The sequence below is a fragment of the Vipera ursinii genome (genome assembly GCF_947247035.1).
Source record: "Vipera ursinii genome assembly, chromosome: 3".
In the NCBI taxonomy this organism is placed as follows: Eukaryota; Metazoa; Chordata; class Lepidosauria; order Squamata; family Viperidae; genus Vipera; species Vipera ursinii.
The window spans coordinates 69,595,921-69,612,705 of NC_139516.1; the positions used below are offsets into that span (position 1 = coordinate 69,595,921).

At 37.1% G+C, this 16,785-nt stretch overlaps 1 protein-coding gene across 1 annotated transcript in view; it reads left to right on the forward strand.

The window, feature by feature from the left end:
- Positions 1-16,314, forward strand: part of SGIP1 (SH3GL interacting endocytic adaptor 1) — a gene marked incomplete at both ends in the record, with an annotated part of 116,016 nt that extends 99,702 nt beyond the window's left edge. The window contains 7 exons of the mRNA XM_083360236.1: positions 9,702-9,813; positions 10,925-11,080; positions 11,669-11,801; positions 11,953-12,155; positions 14,111-14,175; positions 15,119-15,283; positions 16,292-16,314. Of these exons, the coding sequence (XP_083216362.1) occupies positions 9,702-9,813; positions 10,925-11,080; positions 11,669-11,801; positions 11,953-12,155; positions 14,111-14,175; positions 15,119-15,283; positions 16,292-16,314 (857 nt within the window). The remainder of the gene's footprint in view (positions 1-9,701; positions 9,814-10,924; positions 11,081-11,668; positions 11,802-11,952; positions 12,156-14,110; positions 14,176-15,118; positions 15,284-16,291) is intronic.
- Positions 16,315-16,785: the final 471 nt, after the last annotated feature.

Consider the following 16,785-nt stretch of genomic DNA (forward strand, 5'->3'; position numbering starts at 1 on the left):
TTTCCTCTTAACACTCCAATCCCACAGTGTCCCATTCTTCCAACAGTAGCAGTAGTATAACCAACCACTGCTAATAGATTATATAGGCTGGGAACAGACTGGAAAAACAGAAACTTATTACAAGCCAGAAGACAGCAGCAACACTTGGGACAATAAAAGATAATATTTGTAACTCAGAGTTGAAGTGTGGGGTCCTTGGTGCTCTCTGAGCTTGGTTGTTTCCTTGCAGATGTCTCATTACCAAACCAGGTAACTTCATCAGTGCTAGAAGGGTTTGCCTTCTTCTGATATACTAAAGTATGATAATATGCAACGTTTATGGTACATAAAAAGAGAACATACCTCACTGCCTTCTAGCACTGGTGATGTTACCTTGTTTGGTACGAAACATCTGCAAAAAAACAACCAAGATCATAGAGCACTAAGGACCAATAGAATAGAATAGAGCTGGAAGAGACATTGGAGGTCTTCTAGTCCAGCCCTCTGCTCAATCAGGAGAGCTTATACCATCTCAGACAAGTGACTGTCTAGTTTCTTCTTAAAAACCTCCAGTGATGGAGCACCCGCAATTTCTGAAGGCAAGCTGTTCCACTGGTTGATTGTCCTCACTTTTAGGAAGTTTCTCCTTAATTCCAGGTTGCTTCTCTCTTTGGTCAGTTTCCAACCATTGTTTCTTGTCCTACCCTCTGGTGCTTTGAGAATATTTGTGACAGCCCCTCAAATACTGGAATGCTGCTATCATGACACCCCTGTTCCTTCTTTTCTTTAGACTACCCAAACCCAATTCCTGTAGCCCAGGGGTGTCAAACTCAATTTCATTGAGGGCCGCATCAGCATTGCAGTTGCCCTCAGGGGGCCAGGTGGGTATGGCCAGAGTGGGTGTGGCCTACTGGGTGGGTGTGGCTAGAGTGCATATGGCCTAGTGGGTGGGCGTGGCCAGCTCTACATTGTTCGCATCAAGAGTGCCTATGGGGGCCTGGGCAGGAGTGGGACAGATCTGAGGGTCTCTGGCAGAAGGAGGGTCTCTGGGCCAGGGCCAAGGCAGTGGGGGCCGTTCCCTCACTATTTCCAGGATGGCTTCGTGGGCCACATGAAACCACTTCGCGGGCCGGATCTGGCCCCCGGGCCTTGTGTTTGACATGTAGCCATTCTTTATATATTTTAGTCTCCAGGCCTTTGATCATTTTAGTTGTTCTTCTCTGAGCTTTTTCCAAAGTCTCAAAATCTTTTTTGTAGTATGGTGACCAAAATTGGTTGCAGTATTCCAGGTGTGGTCTTACTAGGTTTTTATAAAGCAGTTCTAATATTTGCATGATCTTGATTCAATGCCTCTGTTTATACAGCCCAGGATTGTATTAGATTTTTTTGGTGGCGGCTGTTGGCTCATATTCAAGTGATCATGCACTGGGACCTCAACGTCCCTCTCACAGTTACTGTTTTTGAGCCAGGTCTAGTCTAATTTGTACTTATACGTTTCATTTTTCTTGCCTAAATGTAAAACTTTGCTTTTCTCCACATTAAAAGTCATTTTGTTGGATAAGGCCCATCGTTCAAGTTTGTCAATATCTTTTTGGATTCTGAGGTGTTGGATATTCTTGCCAGTTTAGTGTCATCTGCAAATTTGATAAGTTTCCCATCTATTCTCTCCTCTAAGTCATTGATGAAGATATTGAAGAGTAGTGGGCCTAAGATGGAGCCTTGTGGTACCCCACTGCTTATTTCTCTCCATGTGGATATAGTACCATTGAGGACTACTCACTGAGCACGGTTTGTCAGCTAGCTACAAATCCATCAGGTGGTGATGTTGTCTATCCCACCTTTTTCTAGCTTACTAAGCAGCTCGTTGTGGTCTACTTTGTCAAATGCCTTACTGAAATCTAAGTATACTATATCCACAGCATTTCACTAATCTACTAATATAGTCTACTAATATAATATAATATCAAAGAATGAAATAAGATTGGTTTGACATGATCTGTTTTTAACAAATCTGTGCTGGCTACTAGTTCTAACTTTGTTTGCTTCTAGTTATTCGCAGATCTGGTTTTTTTATTATCTTTTTCAGGATCTTCCCAGGTATTGATTGGTCTGTAGTTTCCTGGGTCTGTTTTTTTTCCCTTTCTTGAAGACCCTACACTTGGAACAGTCAGAACATTTGAAATCACTGCCCTCCCCACCAATAACCAAGGTTTTGTTCCAAATCCATGCTTTATTTCAGGCTCAGAGTATTGAAATGTTAAGACATTTTGAAGTTACAGTCTAGTGTACCATCTCCCTAATAACTGAATAAAAAATAGCATAATGAGTACTGCTACTAAATTGTGCATCATTGCTTAATTTAGAATTTGCAGGATGGATACAAAGAACAAGCACACCAAGGGAGATGTCCGAATGGCAACAAACTCTGAAGGAGTTTATTAATAAATTGTCCGCAAATATACTTACAGTGCCAGGGGTCCTTCCTTGATCTGCTGCAGTGAGGCTGAGTTCTGAGGATGTCTCTGAAATTCAATTCATGAGGACTTTGTTTTTTCCAGGATTCGACTGTCCTCTGAATGCACATGATTAACAAGAAGGAAATTAATGTTTTCGTTTATATCCATCAAAGAGGAAGGCATTACACATAGGCACACAATAGAGGTGTTACATGGAAAGAAATGTTTGTCTAGCATGCTTGCCGCTCTGAGCCATGAGACACTCAGGAAGCAAAAAACATCAAATGGGTCAGCCATAGGACAATGATAAATAAGAAAAGAGGAAATATTTGTTTTAATTACAAATGAGATTGGGAGGATAAGAATGTTTTTCCTGCCTTAGGAAGACTTCCTTCATACTTTTGGAGATAATTATCTTGGTTTTATCAGCAAAATTGAAGTTCTTATAAATCCAGTCACCTCTACAACCATATGCATCTAAAGATGGATTTCTTTCCCCAAGATTGTTAGGATTAAAATGAAGAATTCAGTTGGCCATTTTATGATATTTTGCAAGCAGGCGGGTGCATTCCGATTAAAATGCAAGAGTGATCATAAAACTGTGTGAATTATTGAGAAAAAAGCTGCTCTCTGCAGCATTTGGATTATTATTATTTCTCTTGCTAGCTTCCTTAATTTTGAAATATATAACCTACAGTCCACTGCCTATTAAATTATGTCAACACCAATGCTTCATAGCTGTTTGGGAGAATCAGGAACAAATCTATTTTTTGTGAATTCATGCTAATTAAGCAAAGAATAATATTTAGACAGTAATATTTATCCTGAAAAATAAATGCACTGAAATGAATGGCAATTCTGCGTGCATTTATTCTGGAAAATGAAGCTTTTCTCTTTTGAGACATATCTGTGCATCTGGATGTGAAGAGTGACACAGACAAGAAATTGACTTACATAATAGATGTATTCATATGATGTTACTCATGATTTCTGCCCAGAACTATATTCAGAACATTTTTATCTTATGAAAAAGGCCTGATTTTATTTGCAAGTAGCTTATTCAACAAGGTGTTTACATACAAATGTTGACACATTGACACAATGCTGGTTTTCAGGTGAGTATTGCATTAAATACATGTTATTTAGAATTGTTTGCCTGCATATGCAGCAAGAAAAAAAACTTAAAACAGACCTGAATGGTTTCAGATGTATTGCTGTATTTTGACAATAATGAAGGTAATTAAAAATACCAACAATCTATAGAAATACAATCAATAATACCCAAAGAGTGTTCAACTAATACAAACTTACTACAATTCTTAATGTTTCTTATTTTTAGTCAAAAATAGAATTTAAAAAACCCTCAGAAAACTGAATATAGATTAGAAGACCATTTATTAATAAATGAGTTTATTCAAAACTATAAAGACTATCTGTAGGAAATTAAATGAAAAGGTGTAATTCCTTGTGTGATTCAAATTCATGGAAGCAAAGGAATACCATTCACTGAAATTTTGTAGCTTTATTCCAACATGTCTACAATGCAGCTGAAAGATTTTTAAAAAGGTGTGTGTGCGTAGGAGGGAGCCATCGCAGTGCAATGGACACAGAAGGAAAAAGAAATAAGGATATGGTTCAACCAGCCAATGCAAATTATGGTCACTTGAAAATTTAAGGATAGAACAAAGGTATTTTGCAAAAATGGGGATCACATGGTTGCCAGAAGACTTTATGGGACTTCATTTCCTTTATAAGCCATCAATGAGTCAACTGGAAGAAAACCGGGGGGGGGGAGTGGAAGGATGTAATAGTCTTACAGGAAGAAACTTGGTTCTGGGGGGAGAGGGAAGCATACAAAATGCTGTAGCCAAATAGTGCTGGGGATATGTTAGATTGGAATGAAATGTGATAGACTAATCACTTGGAAATGCTTAAGATTGCTTAGAATAGAAATAGTATCTTTGAAGCAGAACTTCAAAACATAGGCAGGGTATATATGTGTGATGGGCTGAGAGTTGGTGGAGGATGATATTTGTTCAAGAGGCAGTGGGTGGCCCATAGTTGTGATAGGACCTGGGCAAATTCTGAATCAGAGATTTTTTTACTTTAGGCTTAATCCTCGTTGTTGCACAGTTGTTCCATTCACTTGCATGACAAAAATACAAATCAGTACAGTATTATTATTATTATCTGTTCACAACAATGTCAAGTCAGAGTTGACAGTCCTTTAGCTGGTGTTGGTCTTCATACACATCAAGTTCAAGAATCTAGGATGTCGTAATGAATCGGTGTAGTATATAGGTGAATGCAAGTACTGTGGCCTTTTGTAATTGACAAATGGAAATTTTGTTAATGGACAGATTTTCTAAGTATTGGCCAAGATTTTTTTCATATGGTACCCAATATGCCAATAAGAACCGGGATCACCATAGCTGATTTATGCCATAATCTTTCAATTTCGATTTTCAGAGTTTATTACTTTGTGTTCTTCAATTCTTTGTCTTATATTCTACTATCCTCTGTTATTGCCACATCAATTTATCCACACTTTTTTCTTTCAACCAGAGTTATATCTGATGTATTGTAAGCTAAGACTGTACTTGAAAATCCCTGTTCATTGTCAACTTCTTTTTCAACTTAATGTTCCCACCAATTTTTCATTACCGGTATATTATAATTTTTAGATGTCCCAATGAGTCAGTTTTGGCAACTGTATTATGTCATTGACTATAACCAGTTTGTGCCATCTTGCATGAACTGAATATATGATCTACTATTTCATTTGCTTCTTTGCACAATCTGCATTTTTAATCATTCAGTTTTTCAGTTCTAGCCTTGATTGCATTAGTTCTAATAGCTTGCTCTTGCACAGCCAAAATGGACCCTTCGGTTTCTTTTTTTAATGTTCCAATTATAAGCTATTGCAGATTTTATCTTTATCTACTTTCCCCTTAATCTTTTAGGCAGAAATTGACCATGTAGTGCATTTCCTTACCAGCATTTTGTTCAGGATTTTATTACACTATTTTGATATTCACTTTTTGTTCCCTGTACATTTAGTAACTTCCAGTGTTTAATTTGCCTCAGTGCTTGTTCTTACGTACAAACTTTTGTTCTCTGATAGTTTGGATGATGGTGATGATGATGACAATGACGATGATGATATATACAACAAAAAAGATCTTTAGACTAGGTCTTTTTAAATGATTTGCATTCTAAGAGTTTGGGAAGAATAATTATTACTATTACTGTATTGTTAAAAGGGAACAAATAAGTTATTTTAAATTATTTCTTGATTTATGTTTATATGTATGTATGTAACTTTATTTATTTTAGAAGAATATCTAGAAAAATGTATTTACATTTTCCCTCTGATTGGGCATACAAATTGTAGGCAGGTAAGATGAAGGGCTTTCATTAAATTAGATATTTACAAACTGAGGAGTAGTAAAAAGTTACATGCATAATCCTCAAGGACAATCTGTGAGAAGGTGTGAAATAAGGTTTTGACTCAGCATGCCAAAAAATACCTATTTTGTGGGAACCTAGAACTCAGAAAGCAGAATTTCCTAGAGAGGGATGGATAGAAGCGCTACAATGCTGTTTATCAATGTATTTAGAGAAGTAAATGACTAGGGTTTGCTTTAGTAAATGTTTTTTTTAAAAGAGCATTATTTAAAGTAAATAAAAATTTTGATCTGAGGACAGGTCCTTAAAACAGCCGATTCTTCATTTATGGCTGTTGGCTTTCTTTGGCCATTCACAATGAGCAAATACATTACAATGAGTATCCAATTTTTTTTTTAAAGTATGCCTTGTCTGGTTAAGGCAAATCATTTTCAAAAGCACACGCTTGGAATATTCTTACTGACATAAGGTGCATACAAGTCACCAGATTTATACAGTGACCACTTGAATTTACGGCTGCACTGAATCAATGGTAGCTTTAGCAATCCTTGAAGTTAGAGCCACTGCAGCGTCTCTGCAATACGTGTGATTAAAATTTGGGTGCTTGGCAGCACCACTCACCTGTCTCTTTCTCCCCCCCCCCCGCAGTCTGTTCCCTGCACTCCACCACCACCTATCCCTACTACTTCATACCCAGCAGCTTTTTTTCTCCTGGTGCTGCTGAGGCAGGTCTGGCCAAAGCAGCCACTGCCGCTCCCTGACAAGGCCTCCTTGAAGCCTTGTGAAGGCCTCACAAAGGGCCTATGGCAGGGGTAGGCAACCTTGGCTCTTTTATGACTCGTGGACTTCAACACCCAGAATTCCTGCATCAACTGACGCAGGAATTCTGGGAGTTGAAGTCCACGAGTCATAAAAGAGCCAAGGTTGTCTACCCCTGGCCTATGCAGAATGAGCAATCATACTTTATTTTTATAGGCATTCCCACAGACTTTCCCCCCCCCTTTTTTTTTTCCTTTTTTTTCTTGTTGAAATCTAAGGGATTTTTGCACTTTTTAAAATTCGTTAATTAATTAAATACTGGGTTGAATCGTGAAGCTTTCTGAAATACTAAATGTGGTCTCCGCCTGCACAGAAAACACCTGCTCACAACTCGATAATATATTCAAGTCTGTTTCATTGCCGTGCCAGTTTAATTGAACCCAGTCTAGAGAAAGCCTCCTCCTCCTCTAGTTTTAGTTCAAAGGTTAAAGTAAACAAAAACAGCTTTTTGCTGATCATATGTGTTATGTACTGAGGTTTGGTGAAACACCTATTCACTTGTATACTGAGAACTGACAGTTCTCCAGCACTTGTACTGAGCTCTAACAGTTCAGGTGGGAACCAAAATAGCGGGAATAGTGGGTTCAATCTGATTGGTTGTATGATGGTATATAAAGAGTGCATGTACACCCTAAACCCCTCAGTACAGTTATGGTTATCAATAAAGTTGCTGTTACTCTGTACTCACATGCCTGGCATCTTTCCTGCTCATTCGAACCCGAAACACAACAATATGCAAGGATTCAAGATCCATAATAGGCTCTGAAAATAAATCTATACTTTCTGTCTGATTTGGTTTCTGCATCTGACCCTTATCCCCATGTACTCTTTGAAAGTTAAAATATATGTACCCTGCCAGAAGGAGCATGCTATTACTTAAGTATTAAAAATGATATTTGTACAGTTCTGTTAATGGAATGCTCACCTTTTGTCATTTGTAATTGTAATATCCAAAAAACCCACTTTTTTTCCCTTGCAATCGTTGATATCCTGGGAAGGGGAAGGGATCATTTGATCTTCAGTTTCTCACTATTCTAAATCAAATATAATAGAAAAATGATATGGATTATATCTGCATATACTGGCTACTAAGAAAATATGCAGTATCTATCTAGTGCTTCATTTACTTTATCTAAACTTTAGCTGCCAACAATTGCTTATAGTTTAGACACTATTACTATAAAGTTGCAAATTATGTATAATGCTTCTGATACATGTTCTTTTAGTATAATCCAGGGGTGCCAAACTCAATTTCATTGAGGGCCGCATCAGCATTGTGGTTGCCCTCAGGGGGCCAGGTGGGTATGGCCAGGGTGGGCGTGGCCTACTGGGTGGGCGTGGCTAGAGTGTGTATGGCCTATTGGGTGGACATGGCCAGTTCTACATCGTTCACATCAAGGGTGCCTATGGGGGCCTGGGCAGGAGTGGGACAGATCTGAGGGTCTCTGGCAGAAGGAGGGTCTCTGGGCCAGGGCCAAGGCAGTGGGGGCTGTTCCCTCACTGTTTCCAGGATGGCTTCGCGGGCCGCATGAAACCACTTCGCGGGCCGGATCTGGCCCCCGGGCCTTGTGTTTGACATGTCTGGTATAATCCATACTTTAATCAGCCTTTTCCAAACCTGAAACCCTCTAGATATGCTAGGACTTCAGTTTCTAGACTTCTAGTTGACAATTGAATTATACCAGACAAGTAGGCAGTGGTGGGATTCAGCCAGTTCGCACCAGTTTGGCAGAACCAGTAGCTAATTTTTTGTTGCCCAGGGCCAAAACGGGCTTCCGGAAGCGGCATCCACATAGAAAACCAGTTATTCACATATTTGAATCCCACCACTGCATGTAGGCACCTATGAGCTTTTTATGTCCCTCAACCTATTTTAGAGGTTCATAAAACAAAAAACTAACTGCACATCTCAAAGTTATTTCCACTGGAATATATTTTCCTTTTTTCAGAAAGCTCATATATTGAGTTTAGCCTTTAAACTGTTATTCTCCAGCCATTCTCCCATGTTTATGAACATCATAATCCTAGTCTTCTTTGGCTAATCATATTGAGCAACCAGCACACATTTATCCTTTAGGTTTTCTCTTGTTGACTTCCTCTTTTTTCCTTCATTTACATTGTCCTTTAAGCAACATTTGAGTACTTGCTATTATCAGTAGATTATTGTGATCTTAAATTCAACTATCACTAGACTGCCATTATATAGATTCTCAAATGATTGGCCCAAATGGTCATGTTCTACTGTACAACCATGCAAAAAAAGCTGTTTTAATTTCAAGCAAACATTCCTCTTGTTTTGATGTTGTCTGAATTATATTGCTTTATTTATTATATTGCTTAAAGAAATTTATAAATATTGTATATATTTGTAGACTGCTTTGGTGATAAAAACAAGTTTGCTTTTAGAGGTTCTTGCCAAACAACCATTCATTTAGTGACTGTTCATAGTTGCAACAGTGCTAAAAATGTGGCTTACAATCAGACTTTGTACTTGTCACAGCATTCCCGCAGTTATGTGATTGTAATTTAGGCACCTGGGAATTGTTGCATATTTATGAAAGTCACAGCATCCTACAGTCGCATTTAAGATCTTCTCAACTGGCTTCTAACAAGTAAAGTCTGTGGGAAAGCCAGCATGGAAAACCACAAGTGGTAGCCATGTGATGCCTTATATACATATGTATGTATACAGCATGTCTATATGTGTGTTATGTATATGTACACTTTTGAGAGCAGGCAACAGAATTTCATTTTTAATTTGTGCCAGTATGCCCACAGTAAAAAAATGTCAATAAAGGTTATCTATCTATCTATCTATCTATCTATCTATCTATCTATCTATCTATCTATCTATCTATCTATCTATCTTAATGATTCCACTGCTTAACAATGAATTTTCTGCTCCCTAGTATGGTTGTTAGTCAAGGACTACCTGTACAGTATTTTTCAAAGCCACCTCTATCTTTGTTTTAACATTGATCTGAAAGAAGTAAAAAAGTTTTAGTGAAAAAAAGAATGTCTGGCTTTCATTGGCTGCAGGCTCTTCCAGAGGACCCAGCCCCTTAACAATGGGTGCACAAGATACCCTCCCTGTAGCTGCAGCTTTCACTGAAACTGTTAATGCGTACTTCAAAGGAGCTGATCCTAACAAGTAAGCGTTGTACCCTTTCTTCTCTTCCCATTTAGTTGGCAATTCAGGATTGGATTTATACTACCCATTTCCTCTTGAATACCATTTGTTCGCAATATAGCAACAAATCTAGACAAAATATTTCCTTTCATCAGACACATATGTTGGGAAATAATTGTGGAATGGCAATGGGACACAATTTTTTTTTAAAATGACAGTCCTTTAAATTATAGTTTCCAGGATTTAATGATATTCTTCTTAATGATACCCATTTTGTTAGACTTCTTAATATACCACTTAATGACCAGTGATTAATGTGCCATTTAATTCTTCAAATATGCCTTAATATCTAGGGATGACAAATTAGGAACTAATGTACTTCCTCATGGTGATAATGTGCCGTAATGGAGATTTTCTCTTACCCTCGCGCCCCCCCCCCCGCAATGCTATCGTCTCCGGGAAACTTTCTGGAGCAAATTTCCAATGGGAAGGAGCAGGAAATAAAAGGGGAGAGGAAGTCCCATGTTTCTCCTTCTATCTTCTGCCCTCAGAAGTACACTTAGCGAAATTCTATTCTATACAACTCCAGATTCAACCCAGAGATAGTTTCCTTAATTTTGTACCACATTTTCAGAATCACTAAAACCAGCACAAATACATCCCAAGGCTAATTCAGGCCATATGTTATAATCTTTCATCTTTAGGACATATATCAGTACTGTTCATGCAAAAATAGATATCATATAATTCAGAGGAACATAATAAATCAAAGAGTGTAGCTTTATGCATTTTTCCTAGCCACTGATCTTGCTTTCTAAAAATTGCTTTCTAAAACATTTTATTGTAATCATTTTTTAAAAAATATGAAAATTGTGGGTATAACTTAGTTTGTAATTCTGACACATTTGAAGAACTTGCATTCTTTTTAATAGCATCGCAAATTCTTGAACACCATTTTTCATGTTTCCAAATGAGTGTATGATAGATTAATTCTATATGAATGCCTGAAGCGGGAGTAGAATATTCTGAAAATAAGAAACCAGACTATACATACGTATGTTTTGATTCAAAACTAGTTAGCTGTGCATAACTTGCTCTTTTTTCTCTGCTTGCCATTCTTTTGATTCTGAAGATGTATAGTAAAGATTACCGGAGAAATGGTGCTGTCATTTCCTGCGGGAATTACTAGACATTTTGCCAATAACCCTGCTCCAGCTGTTCTAACATTTCGTGTGACAAATTACAACAGATTGGAACATGTTTTGCCAAATCCTCAACTTCTTTGCTGGTAAATGTCATGATAATAAGGTGTTTTTTTACGGGAAATAGTAATTTTTGCAACTTTTGCCTAAGTCATGTTTATGGCTTATGTTGTTGGTTTATTAATTGATTTTTAAATTGCACTGAAACTTTTTTTTCTGCTATTCTTTGAAAAAGCTCCCAAACCAAACTGGCCCTGGTGTAATACTTAGGTTAGGTAAAAGTCTAGTTTTTAAAAAGCATGAACATGATTTCAAAACTCAGAAGAAAACCATCTCTTAATCCAAGAGATTGTGACATAGGTCCAGGGGTGGGATTCAGCCAGTTCGCACCACTTCAGCGGAACTGGTAGCTAATTTTTTGTTGCCCAGGCCCAGAATGGACTTCCGGAAGTGGCATCTACACAGAGAACCGGTTGTTCACATATTTGAATCCCACCTCTGCATAAGTCCATAGGTGGTCTTTACTCCATTAGATCACACATTGTTAAGTTTATTTCCCCTGGCTTAAAGAGAAATTGTGCAGCTGGAATTAACTATAATTTTAATACAAAACTGACAAATATTTTATATTAATGAAAATGGCATTTGTAACCTCCTGTTTTAAATTAATGCAGTGACAGCACTCATGCTGATGCCAACACAAAGGAGTTCTGGGTAAACATGCCAAATTTGATGACTCATTTGAAGAAAGTGTCTGAACAGAAACCACAAGCAACATACTATAATGTGGATATGCTTAAGTACCAGGTATGAGGTCCTTTCTGATCTTGCAAAGTCTATAATCATAGTTTAATCATAAACCCATCAGATGTTCATTATGAAACATTTTTCTCACAATGTTTTCCTCTCTGTGTCTGATGGCTCATACAGATACTAAATGTTCTTTCTATCTTACAAGGTATCAACACAGGGTATTCAATCTACCCCACTGAATCTTGCAGTGAACTGGCGGTGTGAACCTACAAGCACAGATCTACGCATAGACTACAAGTATAATATAGAGGCAATGACTACACCAGTAGCTTTAAACAATGTGCAATTCCTTGTTCCTATTGATGGTGGAGTGACAAAACTACAAGCTGTGCTTCCACCTGCCATTTGGTATGAACCAGAGGTGTTCCTTAAATTCTTTCTTATTCCATCAGTGTACTTTTTTGGTAACTGAAGTTGAGTAAAACCTTTGGAGAGCCTGAAATAGCCTTGGCAAGCTATAGTCAATAAGAGCCATATGCTTATTAAAACTTTGTCACAACTTTGTCTATATAAGTATTTAGCATTTCAAGTATGATGAGAAAGAGCAAATGGCACTCAGAAGAAGCCATCTCTGTTTCTTTTGGGGGGTTATTTTTGTGTTTAAGATATTTCTGGTATTCTTATTTGTTTTTGTTTTTACAATTGGAAATGGCCAAGAGTCACTAGAAGTTGTATCGCATATACATTACATAAAATTATTAATAAGGGCCTCAGACTTTGTGGAAGTGCAGTACCTCTCTCCAGTTTATTAGGGCAGCCATAGGCTTCTTCACAAATGTATGTGGTGGGGAAATTGCCATGACTTCAGTTGAGTCAACTCCTTAAGGCAATTTTTAAACAGCCATTTCTTTCTTTTAGATTTGTGCAGAAGCCTCAAAGAAGACATGGTTGATTTAATGCAGTATTTTTCAAAGTAGTCTCAGGACCCCCTAGGAGTCCCCCCCAAGCCTCTCAAGGGCCATCAATATCAAAATTATTTGCCAGCCAATGTTGAAACATAATACAATATTAAAAATTCCATCAAACAATCATGAGAAAGGCAGTAAATGCATCAATTTTAATTTCTAGTTCAGTAAAAATATCAATAAATATAACACCTACAAGCAAAAGCTCTTTTTAAGATTCTCCATAATTTGTAAATTTGGTCCCTGCTTTAGTTTATAGCTAGTAGTAACAGTGATGAGTCTTCTTTCAATGCCTCAACAAGGGAAAAGCACATTGCCACAGGGGTCCCCAACATCCCAGTCCGTGGACCAGTATCGGGCCACGGCATGCCAGCAACTGATCCGCACACAAAACCACACCCCCTCTGGTCCGCAGAAGAACCTTTCTCCACAGAACCGGTCCCAGTGCCCAAAAGGTTGCATTAGCAGACAGATTGCGGAGAGGGATTGTCAGAGTGGGAACAGAAAGGATTTTACCTATCTATCCATCTCTTTGCTTTTAGATTTCCCTTGGCAAATCTCACTGTACTCTTAATTGTAGGAACAGGTCTATTTTTGCTATGGTACTGTTTGTATCATGATTCAGATAGAAACATATATATCATTGATTCAGATATATGTACAGAATGCAAATGGGTAGGGAACTTCCTCAATTCTTAACTCAAAATTTTAGTATTAAACTTAAAATACAGGAAATATGTTGTATACAAGTGCAACATAATCATTTTAGAGCAGCGTCGTCCCCCCCCCACCTTTTTGGTCACCAGGGACCGGTTCCACAGAGAGAGGCTTTTCTGTGGACTGGAGGGGGCGTAGGTTTTATGTGCTGCCTGCATCTGCAGATGGGGCTTTGCTTATTTGAGTGGTTTCTAGCATGCCACGGACCAGTGCCGGTTCACAGACCAGGGATTGGAGACCCCTGTTTTAGAGCATGGCACAGTAAAGATTTCAAATTCAAAATGCTTTAAGTTTCAAATTAGTACTTCTGACCATTTTGGAAGTGCAGCATTTTAAAATAAAAAACAACTCTATTTTGAGTCTGAAACAAGACCATTTTAAGAAAAAAATACTTCCAGACTAGAACTTTCAACTTGAAAAAAGCTGCCTAGAGTAGCCCCCACAGAAAGATAGGTGGCAAATAAAGTTAAGAAATAAAAACACATCTCACATTCAAAACGATTTGCATAACCCTACTCTGTCCCCTTATTCAACAAAAAAATAACTGAAGGTGTGACATAAACAGAATTGAGTTAGATGGGCGATCGTTAATTTGCTTACTGTATATTCTAGAATGGAATATAGTTTTGCTAGAAATGTTCTTCAGTGTTCTCTATCTTGAGCATTTTTTTCATATTTTAGGAATACTGAACAACAAAGGATATTGTGGAGAATTCCTGATATTTCTCAAAAATCTGAAAATGGAGGTAACCATAGTAGTTTATATTCCTAGTAAAACTTTCTTCCCTTTCACCATTCTTTGATCAATCACCCATATCTTTTCAAGGTTGAATTACATATTCAACTAGAAATAGACTGGAATAGAAAGCATATAAAATATATGATGCATATAAATAATACAATGTTGTTATATAATTCAATTACCTTTGTAACACCAAATTAACAATATTGTGAATGTTAAAGGAAAATGGAGCCCTAACTGAACAAGCCAATATTATGTGAGTACCTAAATAGATACAAAAAATTTTTTTCATTGAATTACACTTATCTTAACAGGAGATATATTTAATATTTTTGAACCACGGACTGATTCCATGATACCAAACACTTTGTCCTGTTCCAAAGTTTTCAAACATAGCTAAATTTACCACAACAGTAACTTCTTTGTTTGTAAACTTTAATACATTGTTAGATGTAATTAAAACACCTTGTAATAGTTATACTAATACAGGAGTTTTAGTTTCATCCAGTGCCTCTGGGACAAATTGTGAATTCCAACAAATACAGTAGGGTGATTGAAAGGTCTCCAAACCTGGCCTTCTGGCTGGGGGTATTCCTGGATTGAAGTCTACAAGTCTTAAAATTGCTAAGTTTGGAGATCCTAGGCTAATTAAATACCTTGCCATTTTGCAATTTAGCGTAGTTTAAATTCTTCAACTAGTGGCTCAAATGGCTTAAAACCTAATTTGCAATAAACTGATTTAAAGCTTGAATACTTTAACTTATCCATGCCTTTAAAAAAGTTTATTTTCAAAGTTATCTCAGGGCATACGTTGTCATGTGAAAAGACTAGGATGCAGTCCAAACCTTATGTTACACCAGTATTTTGCTAATGGGCTTTCTATAGTCTAGGCACAAGACTGCATTGTTTTCTATATTAATGTAGTTTGATGAATTTTCTATCTGAAGGGGTGGGTTCCTTGCTTGCACGATTCCAGTTATCTGATGGACCAAGTAAACCTTCACCCCTAGTTGTGCAGTTCACTAGCGAAGGGAGCACTCTGTCCAGCTGTGATATTGAGCTTGTTGGAGCTGGGTATCGTTTTTCACTTATCAAAAAGAGATTTGCAGCAGGTAAGGAAAAGCTAAATTCTATTTTCCTACAGTGATATTAATGATAATTATAATCCTATCTCAGATTCTTGGGAAAGATTCGATAGGAAAAATGCCAAATTCAGTCTAAACATCTGACTGTGTGACCAACAATAATAATTAATAATGGAAATGTGTATCAACAAAAATAATTGGATTATTATATGTGATAAGTATGGTTTCAGTGCCATTTGCACCTAGTTATCCAGGTGTTAGAAGGTGCCTGGTCATATTTACCAACTAAGAATTTCAAACTCCACTGAACTGCACATGTGCAGGCAAAAAAATACAACTTCTCTTTCTTGGTTATTTTTCCATATGTCTGCTCCTGCACTTTATCTCAGTCTGTTAAGTAGATGAAGAAGACAGCTAAAGATTGAAGAACACGAAAGCGTTTCAAGTTGGTTGATTACATGTTTCAACCACGATCAGTATTTTAATATATTGATTTTATATAATTTGCTGAATCAGGAAGCAGACCAATGTTCTCCACTGTAGTTCCAGTTGTATATGAACTAGAACTTTGTCAACTTCAGCACATAGGAAGGATACCATGTGGAGAAATTATTTACGTCACATCTTGACAATTTTTATTTAAGAGATTTATGAGTGCTAAAAATGTACCTTTTTTTACAGTCTTTTTTGCTTGATATGTATCCCCCTCCCTACCCTGCAGTGGATATATATGATCTGTTTTTCTAGTTTTTGATTCTTTCTTTTCTAAAACGTAAGATGTCCAGAAACATCTGGAGTTGTATAGCCTCCATTAAATAAATAAATGCATCTATACTTCTTCCTCTCGCATCACAAAATTGTACAATGAAGTTCATGTTTCATAATGGTGTCATCAACTATTTAGGTCTCACTTTGATTCTCATAATTTAACTGGTACTATATTTGGTTGATAACAGTGAGTTTATAAAAAAATAAATCTAGGCATTACAAATGTCATTAACTTTCCTTTTTACATGCCTTTAATTATTTTTACAGGAAAGTACCTGGCAGATAACTAACTGAAGTATATGCAAGTATGTTGAAAATCCATATAGCTGAGGACTGTGTGGTTTTGAGGGGAAACTAACTGAATCCTGAATTCAGGACATTTCTGTTGAAAGCATCAGCAATTCAACATTTATCTCTCAGAAAATGCCATGTTGATCAGTCCTACAGTATTTACTTCTAGATGTAATATTGTTCATGTTTTAAATTGTAATTATTGTATTTGTAAATTGTACTCATTCTAGTAAGGCTGTATTTTGGCAGTTAGACACTTGAGTTTTAGCATTTTATCGTTCAAGAAATGGGTGTAATTTAAACTGTGATATATAAATTTAATAGTAGTAATGTTGAATGAGACAAGCTTTTGGAGGCTGATGCATTTTGTTAATGTATACAATTTGAACACAATGCTAGCTGTGAGAAAAGGAGTGCCTCAAAAAGAACGTCAAAATTAGCTCACCTGCAAATTCATTATTTTTTTCTGT